This window comes from Pongo pygmaeus, chromosome 19 (assembly GCF_028885625.2).
Source record: "Pongo pygmaeus isolate AG05252 chromosome 19, NHGRI_mPonPyg2-v2.0_pri, whole genome shotgun sequence".
Classification (NCBI taxonomy): domain Eukaryota; kingdom Metazoa; phylum Chordata; class Mammalia; order Primates; family Hominidae; genus Pongo; species Pongo pygmaeus.
This window is the reverse complement of record NC_072392.2, coordinates 97,091,464-97,106,069: the sequence shown is the minus strand read 5'-3', so window position 1 is coordinate 97,106,069 and position 14,606 is coordinate 97,091,464. Positions and strand designations below refer to the sequence as shown.

The following is a 14,606-nucleotide window of genomic DNA, read 5'->3' as shown; positions in this document are numbered from 1 at the left end:
CACTCTCCACCTGCCCAGGGGAATGGGGAAGAAGCCAGTGAAGTTGCCTCAGATCAAGAGGATTTTTAAAAATACTGCAAAAGAAATACGTGCTCACAAATACTCAGCTAAAACCTTCGCAGAGCTGTCAGAGGACAAAGCTTTTGGAGGGAGTGGGTGGAGCTAGGGTTGCACAGCGGCCACCAGACTACAAAGGTCAATCTCACACTCTCAGATCCCTAATTCCGAAGAGCCATTTCCTTGGCAGCCCTAGGCTTTGGCCGATCGCTCCCAGATCCCTCCCTCCCCAAACTGCAGGTGCTCCGCGTGTGGGAGTCACGGATGGCCCCAGAGCCCGGGACTTTAAGGCCGAGCGCCCGCGCCTCCGCTTCTCCACAGCCACCGGACGGGCAGGGGCAGGTGGGAGCCCAGCCTTCTCCCTACCCGGGAGACAGCGCGGGAGCGCTGTTGCAGGGGTGGGCAAAGTCCCTCGAGTCCCCGTTCTGGGGCGGGGGCGCGCGCCACTGTCACACTTCAGGCGTCCGCAACGCCGCCAGGTGCGCTCGGCCCACCCGGAAGTAGCGGCACCTCTCGTGCGCTGCGCAGACGTCACCCGGCCGCGGCACAGGGGCGGGAGCGCCTTTGGCTCTGCGCACTTGCGTCATCACGTAGGCTGGTGGGGTCCCGTGATGGGGAGGTGACGTAGGCGCCACGGAAGTGGCAGTGGGCGGGGACAGGGAGTTAGAGGAATCTAGCCCCGCCTCTTAAAGCCTCCCGACCCTTTCGGTGTTAGCGCAGCGCGGCCGCCGGGTGCGGCGCCTTTAAGCGTCGCGGTGACACGTGTGTGAGGCGCCGGAGGCCCGGATGGTGCGCGTGTTGAGCCGCGGGCCGAAGGAGTCGCGAGGGCTGCGCAGGCTTGTGGCGCGCCCGCGGAGAGGCCGGGGTAGGCTGGGGTCGGGTCGGGGCGGTGCGCAGGCCTGGGGACGAGACCGGGGCGGGGGGTTCCGCGAGGCCTGGGGCGCGGGAAGGGCTGGCGGGCGCAGCCGGGACGCTCAGGGAGGACGTGGGCGCGCGTCCGCGAAGAGCTTCGGCCGTCCCCGAGGAGGACCCGGGATGCTCCGCCCGCTCGCGAGCTTGCTTCTCCAGAGCCCGGGTCTTCCCGAGGAGGGTCCGGGGCCGGGCTGTCCTCGCCGGTCTCCGCCGTCCCCCGGGCTCCGGGCCGGTGGTGGGGGCCGCCGGTACCAGCTGTTTGCGCAGGATTCAGGTCGACTTCGGAGAGGTTGAGGTCGGAATCAGGGCGAGGGCGTCGCGTGCGGCCGAAGAGCTCAGCGGGGCGGGTGCGGCCCCGGGGCGGGCACCTTCCTCGTGGCTGCGGAGGAGGCCATGGAGCCTGGGGCGGGGTGCAGTTCCGATGCCGCTGCTTCTGGCGGGTGGCGTGGGGGTCCTGGGCCTGGGGCTGGAGTGGCGGCCGCCAAACCCAGACACACGAGAGAGGAGACTCCGCGCGTCCCGGTTTACGTAACGCTCGCCACGGAGCCAGGCTCGGGGAGAGGTGCTCAGGTCGCTGTGTCCGCGGCCGGGCTCGGGGCAGGCGCTGCGGAGTCGCCCGGGAGGCCGCTGCTTCCGTGGGCTCCTCTCCCCAGCACGTGGTTGACCCTGCGAGCGTCCATTGCATTTCATCCTGGAAAAGTGACTTTAGAAGGGGGAGGGAGCGGGAATGAGCCTAAATGGTGCTGGCTGGGGTTCGCGCAGGTGGAAATGTGGATGAGGCCTGTGCTGTCCCTGGACCAGAGAGAGCATCCTTCCTGAGTTGGGTAGAGTGTTGATGGTGTGTGCGTCGGAGGGATTGCTAGTGATTACAGGAACACTTGTCTCGGGCTCCTACACGTCAGAAAGCGAGCGAGCGTTGTTTAGGTTATTGCTTAATGTTTTAGGTGGAATTGGTGAGGTAGAGATTGACCTGTCACAATTGAAAAATTGTGTTCAAAATCTCTGCATCTGCATTAAGGAGTGGGTTGAGTTCAAAGTTACTTATCTCAAGTGAAATTGGGTTACATCTCCCAAGTTTCGTTTATCCCCTCCCTAAGTGGTTCTCAAGCGTTGGTTGTGGTGCATGACAAAGTTCTCACCTTCCAGGGTAGATGTGAGTCCTGACCGAAAGCAGTGATATTGTGGGGAGTTTTTAATACGACTGGATGTCTTCACTTTATAGATGGCTTTTATTCTGAGATCATTTCCTTACACATTTTTCGGGAGTTGGTATGCTTTTATTTATGGATGAAATCATAGGTCTGAGATTTGCTGTAGAATTACCTGGGGATGGGAGGTGACTCAGGATGGGTCAGATGTAATTACTGAGGCTGAATAAGGGGGGCTCATGTGCTCCCTGTGCGGTTCTCCATCTGTGTGTTTGAATGTTTTCACTGTAAACTGTTTTTACGAACCTTAATTTTATGTAATCGTAGTGATCGTAGATGGTAATGAAAGAGAAAATCCACACTTAGCAAAGCAAAATTTTGGCAACTCCTGTTACTCCCTGAGGTTTGTTGTTGTTGTTATTGAAGTTTTACTGGTTCATTAAATCCAAAACTTGGGGATTTATTACCTCTTACTCTTTGGAAATGAGATTAGACTGGAGCTGACTGGCAGGTGTTGGGGAGGTTTTCGTTCTCTGGGCTTGTCTGGGGTCAAGGTTAAGGTGTTCATATCGTGTGCATTACAACAACTGGTGATGAAGTAGCACGGTCCACCCGCCTCATCCTGAGTGCACGCGTGGATGCTCCTTGGACGGCTTTTTCACGGTAGAGGGTTGCCCGTGCGCGCCGCATCCCTGGGAAGTAGCTGAAGAGAAGGCGCAGGAAGAGTCGCCTCCACTGATGGTCTCCCTGTCCCTCCCACAGGCTCTGACGCCCGCTCTGTGGCTTCGGTGATTGAACAGGCCACAGCCCAGGAGCGCTTACATTCAGGAGCTCCGCGTAGCACCTGCCCAGCCAAACTCAGCCCTCCGTTAGGATCCTGGTTCCATGCTGCAGTAGGACAGCAGGCCCAAGTCTGCACATCCCAGGTGAGTCTGCGAGGCTTCTGTGTATTTTTTGATTCCGCTGAATTGTCTGCATGTGACGCAGCAGTGATTGTTCAGTTGGTAAGAAGTCTTTGATAATTCTCATGAGAAAAGCCTCTTTTATTTTCTCAAATCAGGCAACTTATAATGCTTTTTTTTTTTTTAAATAAGCTTCTGAAATTTCTCTACAGAAGTTTTTTTTTTTTTTTTTTTTTGAGACCAAGTCTTGCTCTGTTGCCCAGGCTGGCGTGCAATGGCGCGTGATCTCAGCTCATTCCAACCTCTGCCTCCCGTGTTCAAGCAATTCTCTGCCTCAGCCTCCTGAGTAGCTGGGATTACAGGCGCCTGCCACCATGCCTGGCTAATTTTTTTGTATTTTTAGTAGAGAAACATCTTCGCCAGGTTGGTCTTGAATTCCTGACCTCCTGATCCACCCGCCTCGGCTCCCAAGTGCTGGGATTACAGGCGTGAGCCACAATTTTTTTTGTTTTAAAGATGGGGTCTCACTATGTTGCTCAGGCTGGACTGCACTGGCTATTCACAGGCGTAATCATAGCTCATTGCAGCCTCAGGCTCCTGCCCTCAAATTATCCTCCCACCTCAGCCTCCCAAGCATCTGGGACCACAGGCCCAGGCCACTGCGCCTGGCTTTTCTTTACAGAAGTTTTTGTAGAAAAAGATACTTGATCCATGTATAGAATTAGATGATCCACAGTGATAAATTTGAATGGCTTAATATGAGGTGCTGGAGGAGGTCCTTACTTTCACTAGAGCAGAATTTTGGGGAACACTTGACTGGTTGATTCTCTCAGGGCAGGCTGAGTACTGAATACCAGAGGAAGTCATCATTTTTCTGAGGTGAGTGAGCAATTTAAGGGACATATTTTTGAAATTGTGACTCAGATAGTCTGTGCTGTGTTTGGGGAGGTTAAGTTGAGAGGTGGTAGGTAGGTAGGGGAAGGCAAGTGGTGGATACAAAGGTAGCGACTGGAGAGGTGCAGGGGTCTCTTCTTGGTTACAGTTTCCATGCAGCTGCACCAATAGTATAGATCCTCTGTTAGGGACTGTAGTATGTAGCAAGCTCTAAAGCACTTCCCAAGCCCATTATTTTTGTTGCTATTTTACAGTAGAATAGAAGGTTTGGAGAAGTCACAGTAGTTGTCCCTGGGTTTAATAGCTAAGGGTGATAGAACCTCCTGGGGCCACCACATTCCAAAGCCTGTGATCTCCCCACTCTGCCACTTTGCTTTTCTTCTTCTCTTTTGATAAGTGTCCTGGGAAGACATTTGTTTAAGTTTAGGTGTCTAATGGATACTATTCTCTAGGCCTGCTACTTGCTCTTCTTCTCCTTCCTCACTTTTAAAAAGATAATTTGTACTCCAAGCACTGTCTAATGGAGATAGAATACAAGCCAGAAATATAATTTAAAATTTTATAGTAGCCACATTAAAAAGAAGCAGGTGAAATTCATTTTCATAATTTATTTAACCCAATATATATAAAATATTACCATTTCAACATGTAACTGATCTAAAAATTACTGGGATGTTTTACATTCTCTTCTTATACTAGTGTGTATTTCTCTTCAAAATCTGGTGTGCATTTTACACCTATAGCACCTCTCAACCTGGACTAGCCTCATTTCACATGCTCAGTAGCCATGTGTGGCCTGTGGCCTTCATGTTGAAGAGTGCAGGTCTGTACAGACATGCATGCTTATCTGACCTGCATGCTAATTCGTTTATTGCATGGGGGGGTGTGTGTGTGTCTGTGTGTGTGTAACCAGTTTGTACGTGAGAATTAGTGTCCGCCTGTTTTGAAGCAGACATTTGACCACCTGATGGCCTTTTGAAGGAAATGGCACCAAGAGTGATGTCCAGAGCCACTTGATGAGTATCTGTTGAAGAGATGCACGTGGCAGGGGCTGTCTGGCTGCCTCAGGGCCACTGTTGTCTGCTCAGCTCTATTTGTAGCGGCATCTTATCTTTTTTGTGGGGGAAACGTGAACTAATATGTCCAAGTGATTAGTGCTGGGTCTCCCTGTTTCACACTTCCTTTGTACGGCTGATCCAGGGGAGCTTTTGTGGTGGCTAGCATCCATAATGACCAAAGAGGAGATCTTAAGAGATATTTTTGTCCTGGGATTTCGTTATCCGTGGCTCTACGTTTCTTCTTGTCCCCACAGTGATGCACCATGCCAATAGTGGATAAGTTGAAGGAGGCCCTGAAACCCGGCCGCAAGGACTCGGCTGATGATGGAGAACTGGGGAAGCTTCTTGCCTCCTCTGCCAAGAAGGTCCTTTTACAGAAGATTGAGTTCGAGCCAGCCAGCAAGAGCTTCTCCTACCAGCTGGAGTCCTTAAAGAGCAAATATGTGTTGCTCAACCCCAAAACAGAGGGAGCTAGTCGCCACAAGAGTGGAGATGACCCACCACCGGCCAGGAGACAGGGTATAGATGTGCAGTGTGCTGGCAGAGAGGCCCTCACTCCGGGGTGACGAAGTGGATGGACTTAAATATTGACTAATTAGTAGGAAAAACAACAGAATGTGGTCAAAGAGTTATGAATTTTTACATGGGGTCAGTGGATTTCAGCTGTAGAAGTAATGATACAGGGTTGGTAGCGAGGAAATCTGTGTACTTGGCGGATCTGTGTACTTGGCGGGTCCTTGGACTTGCTGTTCCCCCCATCCCAAGTATAATACAGTCGAAAGTCAGGCTTGGATCTGAGAAAGAGAAGGGGGGTGGGCTACATGTGGGCACAGTGTGGTGCAGAGTGCCAGGGCCTGGCTCCTTCCGCCACTCAGTCTCTGAGCTGTGTCCTCCATCTATAGAGGGGCCCTTGGATTCTATAGCCAAGCAGCCTAGGAGGTCCGTGGGATGGCTGGGTTTACTCCTGAGCTTTCCAGGAATGTCGTGTAAACCAGAACACCAGTTCTTCTCTGGTGCCATGTTCCGAGTCACTGCATGCTAAGTGTATGCTTCAGGAGTTTCTTTTTGTGGATGACCTGTGTGTGGACTTACATCTTCCTCTTTTCTTCCCTTGTCCCTTTCTTCCTCAGGCAGTGAGCACATGTATGAGAGCTGTGGTGACGGAGTCCCAGCCCCGCAGAAAGTGCTTTTCCCCACGGAGCGACTGTCTCTGAGGTGGGAGCGGGTGTTCCGCGTGGGCGCGGGACTCCACAACCTTGGCAACACCTGCTTTCTCAATGCCACCATTCAGTGCTTGACCTACACACCACCTCTAGCCAACTACCTGCTCTCCAAGGAGCATGCTCGCAGCTGTGAGTGTGGGTTTGCAGCAGTGGGGTGGCTGTGGGTCCTCTGGATTAGATAAGCCCATGCACTTGTGGCGCTGCTGCTCTCAGTCTGTGTCAAATTTAGGAGGGCAGTTCATAACGTACAGTAACTGATGAAACCTAAATTTGAATCATGCCTGCTGCAGAATGGGCCATGAAGGTGAATCAGTCAGGTGGGGCTGTGTTCGCCAAGCTTTTCTGTAAATAATTACCCAGACAGAAAGAAACATTTTCAAAAGATACTTCCAAAATATGTATATTCAATTATTATTTTTTTAGAGACCGTATCTTGCTCTGACACCCAGGCTGGAATGCAGTGGCTCCGTCACAACTCTCTGTAGTCTTGAATTCCTGGGCTCATGTGATCCTCCCATCTCAGCCTCCGAAAGTGCTGGGATTATAAGTGTGAGCCACCATGCCTGGCCCAATTGTTTTATGCGTCTATTGTTGTATCAGTATATCTTATATGTATTATAAAACATGCAGCCTGGACAACACAGCAAGATCCCATCTCTACAAAAACAAATGAAGGCCGGGCGCGGTGGCTCACACCTGTGGGAGGCAGAGGGGGCAGATCACTTGAGGTCAGGAGTTCGAGACCAGCCTGGCCAAATGGCGAAACCTGGTTTCTACTAAAAATATAAAAATTAGGCGTGGTGGGGTGCACCTGTAATCCCAACTACTCGGGAGGCTGAAGCAGGAGAATTGCTTGAACCCAGGAGGCGGAGGTTGTAGTGAGCCGACCAGGATCGTGCCATAGCATTCCAGCCTGAGCGACAGAGCAAGACTCCATCTCACACACACAAAAAAACAAATCAAAACAATTAGCTGGATGTGGTGGTGTGCTCTATTTGATTAAAATAGAGGTGAAATAAGATATAACTTAATAACACTGAAAGAAATAGAAAGTGAAGAGTCTTTTAACTATTAAAGAAATTAAAGCAGTGGTTAAAAATCTTCCCATGAAAAACCCCAAGCACAGACAATGTTATTTCTGTGTAACTTTTTTTTTTTTTTTTTGAGACGGACTCTGTTGCCCAGGCTGGAGTACGGTGGTGTGACCTCGGCTCAATGCAACCTCCGCCTCCTGGGTGCAAGCAATTCTGTCTCAGCCTCCCAAATAGCTGGGACTATAGACGCACACCACCACACCTGGCTAATTTTTGTATTTTTAGTAGAGACGGGGTTTTACCGTATTGGTCAGGCTGGTCTTGAACTCCTGACCTCAGGCGATCCAACCGCCTTGGCCTCCTAAAGTGCTGGGATTACAGGTGTGAGCCACTGCGCCTAGCCGATTTCTATGTAACTTTTAAGAAACAATTCCAATCCTTTACACATTCTTCCAAAGAACAGAGGAGAGAATCCTTCCCAGCTCATTCTATAAAGTTCCTATAACTCAGATAACAATAATAAGGAAAATGCGAGAAAGAAAATGGATAACCACAACTTCTTCACGAACATAGATATAAAAATTGTAGGAAAATACTACCAAATGACGCAGTTTCTAAAAAACTGTAAGCAACTTATGTTTATCCTAGGAATGCGGGATTTTTTTTTCATCGCAGAAAATCTCTAAGTAGAATTCTGGAGGGAGCAGAGCAGTTGAAAACACAGTTCAGGAGCCTGGCCTGTAGGGTTTGCTTCCCAGTTTGCCTCTTAGTAACTGTGTTTTTGAGAATGCCCCTGGTCTGTGGAAGAATGAGACTGTCTTCCTTACAGAGTTTTGTGAGGCTCAAATGAATTCTGAGTGAGTCAAGTGCCTGGAGTAGCAGCCGGCAAACAGGGAGTGCTATAGAAGTGACTACTACTGGCTGGGCATGGTGGCTCACACCTGTAATCCCAGCTACTTGGGAGGCTGAGGCAGGAGAATCACTTGAACCCGGGAGGCAGAGGTTGCATTGAGCTGAGATCACACCACTGCACTTTAGCCTGGGCAATAGAACAAGATTCCGTCTCAAAAAAACAAATAAAAAAAAGAACACAAGATGGCCATGCAGTGGGAAGTGTTTGTAAACATCTTGCTAATTGTGATGGCTTCATAGCAGCAAAGGTTAATTAGCAAGGCATAGCTGTTGAGATGAAGCAGCACATTGTTTAGGGGGGGTTTTTGGAGATGGAGTCTCGCTCTGTCGCCCAGGCTGGAGTGCAGTGGTGCGATCTTGGCTCACTGCAACCTCCTCCTCCTGGGTTCAAGAGAGTCTCCTGCCTCAGCCTCCCAAGTAGCTGGGACTGCAGGCGCCCGCCACCACGCCTGGCTAATTTTGTATTTTTAGTAGAGATGAAGTTTCACCATGTTGGCCAGGCTGGTCTTGAACTCTCGACCTCAGGTGATCTGCCTGCCTCTGCCTCCGAAAGTGCTGAGATTACAGGCATGAGCCACCGTGCCCCGCAGAAGCACATTGTTGAGATGGCTAGCTGTAGCCCCTATTTCCAGTGGTGACCTTGGTAAGTCTGAGGTGGTTCTGGATGGACTTTCAGTGAGATTTGACTAGATGGCTGTTGTTTTCATCTCATGGTTTTGGCAGTAAGACTCTGCCATCCCAGGCCTGTAAGGGCTCTTCCACTGTAGAGCTGCCTTTCCAGTCTTGGTTTCTCTGCAGGATCTTTTTGAGCCACTTGCCAACTTTGTGAGGATTAATTTAGTTAAAGCTAGATAACATCTGTAAATCCCCGTAACCTTGCACAGGTAAGCTGCAGTTTGTTGCAGCATGTCAGCAGCAAGCGTGTGAGTAAGGCAGCCATGGCCATCCCTTCAAGGGGAACGCCTGGTCTTCCTTCCGATACCGGTCCCGTGGGCCAGCATCACTGTGAAATATTCGTGCATCTTAATGTCTTAGAACATATCAAGAGATGTTGTGGCCTTTTTTTCCTGCACCCCACTGGATCCTGAGTGACCCCTAAGTGGGCTTTGGCTGTGGTCTCCCTCTCCTAGCACGTGGCATTTGAAGAGTTGAGGATCCTAAGGGCTGTTTGTTCTGACGAGGGTCCGCTGTGCACGTGGCACGGAGCAGCAGCTCCTGCCGTGGGCTGGACTGTCTCTGGTGCTAATATTTAGCTAGCAGAGAAACACTGTAAATAGTCTAGGAACGCAGTTCGGTCCTATCCTTTTGTTTCCCAAATCTCTCTATGTCCGTGTAGTCATGGATTGACTTTTGAGTTATATTTTCCTAAATTACATGAACAAGTGTTTGTTCATGTGCCACTTAAATTAATCTTATATATTGCTGGAGAACCTGGCTTAGATTGTTATTTACCCTATTTAAGAGTGATATTTTATTAGGCTGAAAGAAGCTTTTTTTTTTTTGAGACAAAGTCTCACTCTGTCACCCAGGCTGGAGTCCAGTGGTGTAATCATAGCTGACTGCAACCTCCACCTCCCAAGCAATCCTCCCACCTTAGCCTCCCAAGTAGCTGGCACTGTAGACTCATACCATCATGCCCAGCTAATTTTTTTTTTGTATTCTTTGGGTAGAGATTTGGTTTGGCAGTGTTGCCCAGGCTGGTCTCAAACACCTGGGCTCTGCAATCCTCCTGCGTCAGCCTCCCAAAATGTTCGGATTATAGGTGTGAGCCACCAAGCCCCACCAGCAGCATTTTATATATAATGATTAGAGGCTTAACTTCTACACAGTTTTTTGAGACAGAGTCTCTGTTGCTTATGCTGGAGTGCAGTTGCCACAATCTCGGCTCACTGCAACCCCCACCTCCCAGGTTCAAGCGACTCTTTTTCCTCATCCTCCCAAGTAGCTGGGATTACAGGTGACTGCCACCACGCATAGCTGATGTTTGTATTTTTAGTAGAGATGGGGGTCTCACCAAGTGGCCAGGCTGGTCTTGAACTCTTGACCTCACATGTTCCACCCGCCTCACCCTCCCAAAGTGCTGAAATCACAGGTGTGGGCCCCCATGGCCATTTTCTTTTGTAGTAAAACTGTATCTTACCTGAAGTTAGGTTTTGGAAAAAAAGAGCTCTTCAATATTTATGTTGTCCTTTTTTTTTTTTTTTTTTTGAGATGGAGTTTCACTCTGTCGCCCAGGCCGGAGTGCAGTGGTGTGATCTTGGCTCACTGCAACCTCCACCTCCCATGTTCAAGTGATTCTCCTGGCTCAGCCTCCCGAGTAGCTGGGACTACAGGCACGTGCCACCACGCCTGGCTAATTTTTTTGTATTTGTAGTAGATACGGGGTTTCACCGTGTAAGCCAGGATGGTCTCGACCTCCTGACCTCGTGATCCACCTGCCTCGGCCTCCCTAAGTGCTGGGATTACAGGCGTGAGCCACCACATCTGGCCTATGTTTTCTTTTAAATGACATAATTTGTGCCTAATTTTGAGTTCCCCAATCATTATTGTCATTTTAAAAATAAAAGTAATAACATGGATATGGTTAGAAAAGGCAAGCAGAAGTCTAAAATGAAAAAAACCTCCCCTTTACGTAAAGGCAATCTCATGGAGAGTTTTTTACATCTCTTCAAGAAGAATTTTGTGTAAATAATAGCATTTTAATATCTATTTGCTAAGCAGGCTGCATGCTGTTGCATTATTGATTTTGAAGTCTAAGGAGTTGGAGATATTGTGGGGAAATGATTTGGGTTGAGTTTTGTGTTATGAGATGGATCTATTTGAACAGGTAATGCACTGTGTAGTAGACAACAGTATCTAGCAGATTTGAAGGCGTGCTTGCCCGTTGGTCCAGAAATTTGTCTTCTGAGCGTGTACTTTAGAGAAACTCACCTATGTGCTCAAGGAGACAGGTGCAGGATTGTTCATTGCAAAATGTCTGTGATAGCAGAGAAAATGGAAAGGCTAAATGTGTTAGTGGTGGATATATAAATAACAGTGGTCTCTTCATTCAGTGAAATATTCTAGCTGGAAGATTTGAAGGAACTGGAGCTATGTCTAGCAACATGGATTTTTGTAAAGCACATTGCTGAATGATATGTAACTGCATGATACGATTTATAGAAAGGAAGTTTGGAAACATGTATCTACAGTGCCATTTATTGTTCATGGATACACGTGTGTGATAAGAAATATATGAATGAGAATGATAATTGCCTAATTCAGGATAGTGGTGACTTTGAATGAAGGAACATGGAAAATGGGGTTGAGAGAGATTGAGGGGAGTTTGGCGATCACAGCAGTGTTTATTTACATCATAATTTGAAAGGTAAAAATGTACCACTGTTGGGGCTGGGCGCGATGGCTCACGCCTGTAATTCCAGCACTTTGGGAGGCCGAGGTAGGCAGATCACAAGGTCAGGAGTTCGAGACCAGCCTGGCCAGCATGGTGAAACTCTGTCTCTACTAAAATACAAAAAATTAGCCTGGCATGGTGGCACGAGCCTGTAGTCCCAGCTACTCGGGAGGCTGAGGCAGGAGAATTGCTTAAACCCGGCAGGTGGAGGTTGCAATGAGCCAACATTGTGCCACTGCACTCCAGCCTGGGTGACAGTGAGACTCTGTCTCAAAAAAAAAAGGGACCACTGTCTAGCCTAATGCCTAGTGAGGCGTTTTATGTAGAGCAGGGGTAGGCAGACTCATCTGGCCTGCTCTCTGTGTGTGTAAATAAAGTTTTATTGAACACGTTCATACCCCATTGTTCATATATTGTCTATGGCTGCTTCCTCTACAATACAGGGGCATAGTTGTGACTAGACTGTGTAGCCCTCAAATCGGAAAGGATTTGCTATCTGGATCTTCCCAGAAAACATTCTCAACCCCAGATATATTCTAGCAAGATGTTTACTAGAAGCAGTGGAACAGACGGTCCCATATCTGAGGCACTACTAAGGGGCTGTCAGCCCTAAAATATTTTAGCCTATTTACCATGTGATGCAGCTTAGAAATTCGAGAATACATCTTTTAAGCTTCATTTTGAAAATCTGCCTTAGTCTTTTTATAAGTAAATAATACTAGTGAAATCTGAAAAGGATCACGCACAGGTCAGCATTAACGTGGGGTGATGGTGTGAGGTTGTGATGGTGTGAGTTTCAGCTTTGGATGGATCATAGCTCCCAAACGCCATCCAGCAGAGAACATTTCCTTGGTGGTCACCCAGTCAGCAAAGGTCTGGGATCTCTGGCTCAGCCGTTCTCTCACAGCCTGGTTTGCTCTTAACTGCTTGTGTTTCTGTCTGTGTTAACGTTTGGGGTGGGGGCCTCACCATGAGTTCTTTGAAAGCTCTTGTCTTAAAATTGCTCTTCCTTCCACACCGGCAGGCCACCAGGGAAGCTTCTGCATGCTGTGTGTCATGCAGAACCACATCGTCCAGGCCTTCGCCAACAGCGGCAACGCCATCAAGCCCGTCTCCTTCATCCGAGACCTGAAAAGTAAGCATCAATCCATGTTAAAATTTTCGTGATTTATTTATTTTTTAATTTTTTTAGAGACGGGGTTCTCGCTGTGTTGCCCAGGCTGATCTTAAATTCTTGGCCTGAAGCAGTCCTTCCATTTTGGCCTCCCAAAGTGTTGGGATTACAGACACGAGCCACTGTGCCATTCTCCATCTGTTACTGAAGGCCTGCTAAGTGCTCGCCCTGTAGGAGGTGCTGGGGAGTTGGTAGAAGGGAGAGAAGAGTGAGTCGTGGATGAAGTCCTGGGAATCCCTCTGTGCTAACAGCCCTGCATGTGGTGGCACAGACTCAAGGAATAGTAGTTTAGAGACATGTGGGCTAGGGTCAGTGGGGAAGCCTCTCAGTGGGAGCAGGTCAGGACAGGTAGCTTTTCCTTTGGCCAGGTGGAGGAGTTATTGTGTATTTGGGGCAGGCAGCTGAGCCTGAGGGAGAGCTTGGAGGAGGGATGGGTGAGGAATGTACCAGTTCTATTCTGAATATCAGGAATCAGTTGCCTATGCTATAAAAAAGTCTCATTCACATTCACTTGGCAGAAAGAAGAGGCCTATTACCGTTTTTTGAAATCTGTGTAAATTGTAGCACCGTGAAATACTTATTCACCTGTGTTTTATATTGGCTTTTGGAGAGATACTCAATGGATTTTACATTCTCTTTGTTTGAGACTGGGTTTTGCTCTTACACCTAGGCTGGAGGACAGTGGTGCAATCACAGCTCGCTGCAGCCTCAAACTCTTGGACTCAAGCAGTCGGCCTTGGCCTTCTGAGTAGCTGGGATTACAGGCGCACCACACTTGGCTGTTTTTGTATTGTTTGTAGAGACGGGGTCTGGCCATGTTGCCCAGGCTGGTATCCAACTCCCAGCTCCAGGCGATCCTCCCGCCTTGGCCTTCCAAAGTGTTGGGATTACAGGCATAAGCCATTGCACCCTGCCGGATTTTACATTCTTTATTCTTTTTTTTTCTGAGATAGAGTATTGCTCTATTGCCCAGGCTGGAGATTGCAGTGGTGAGATCATAGCTCACTGCAGCCTCAACCTCTCAGGCTCAACCCATCCTCCTGCTTCAGCCACCCAAGTAGCTGGGACTACAGGCACATGCCATTGTGCCTGACTAATTTTTTTTATTTTTTATTTTTGTAGAGATGAAGTCTCCCTATGTTACCCAGGCTGCCCTCGAACTCCTGGGCTCGAGTGATCCTCCCACCCCGGCCTCCTGAAGTGTTAGAGTGACAGGCGTGAGCCGCCTCACGCAGCCGGCATTTTACATTTTTGAGGGCTTGGTGTTCTTCCTTGTCTGTGAAGTAGTGAAGGTTCAAGCCTGCGATCTTATTGAGAAAGTGGTGGCCATGATGAACTGTGATTGGGATGTAGAAATTCCGTGTAGAGCTCTTGTTTTCCTCATTTGTTCCTTCGAAAAGTTGCAGTATTTTCCCCTTGTAACAACCAGGAATGGATATTCGGGAAAGCAGCCGCAGGCTGTTTGATGAGAAGACACGAGCTCTTCCCTCCCTGTTTCTTTCTCTTTTAGAGATCGCCCGGCACTTCCGCTTTGGGAACCAGGAGGACGCGCATGAGTTCCTGCGGTACACCATCGACGCCATGCAGAAGGCCTGCCTGAATGGCTGCGCCAAGTGCGTGCTTCCCCACCCACCTTCCCAGGGCTTTGGACACCTTTCCTACACGGTGGCAGCAGAACATTCCTATGGCAACAGCCAGCCCGGCACCTTTCTACCCAGGCTGCCCTCGGGTAGACGTGGCAGAATTTGCCTCTGGGTACTCAGCCTGTTGGAGCCCAAATAGGGGATTGCCCTTGCTTCCTGGGAAAGGACTGTCTCCGGAGACGTCCTGCTGGTCCGGGGCGGCTTGGTAGGATCGGGTGGCTGTGGTGGTGGCAGCTGTGTCAGTTAAGGGGAGAT

The 14,606-nt window shown here is 49.2% G+C and overlaps 1 protein-coding gene across 6 annotated transcripts in view; it reads left to right on the top strand.

Annotated features, from left to right (window-relative positions):
* Positions 1-757: 757 nt before the first annotated feature.
* Positions 758-14,606, top strand: part of USP36 (ubiquitin specific peptidase 36) — a 44,730-nt gene continuing 30,881 nt past the window's right edge. For 2 of the 6 annotated variants that reach the window (XM_063656565.1, XM_063656566.1), the window contains exons 1-6: positions 794-922; positions 2,880-3,043; positions 5,226-5,490; positions 6,102-6,323; positions 12,559-12,669; positions 14,219-14,321. In XM_063656565.1, the coding sequence (XP_063512635.1) occupies positions 5,235-5,490; positions 6,102-6,323; positions 12,559-12,669; positions 14,219-14,321 (692 nt within the window). In that variant the 5' untranslated portion in view covers positions 794-922; positions 2,880-3,043; positions 5,226-5,234. The other 4 variants (XM_063656569.1, XM_054456702.2, XM_054456701.2 and 1 more) reach the window with 4 other exon arrangements.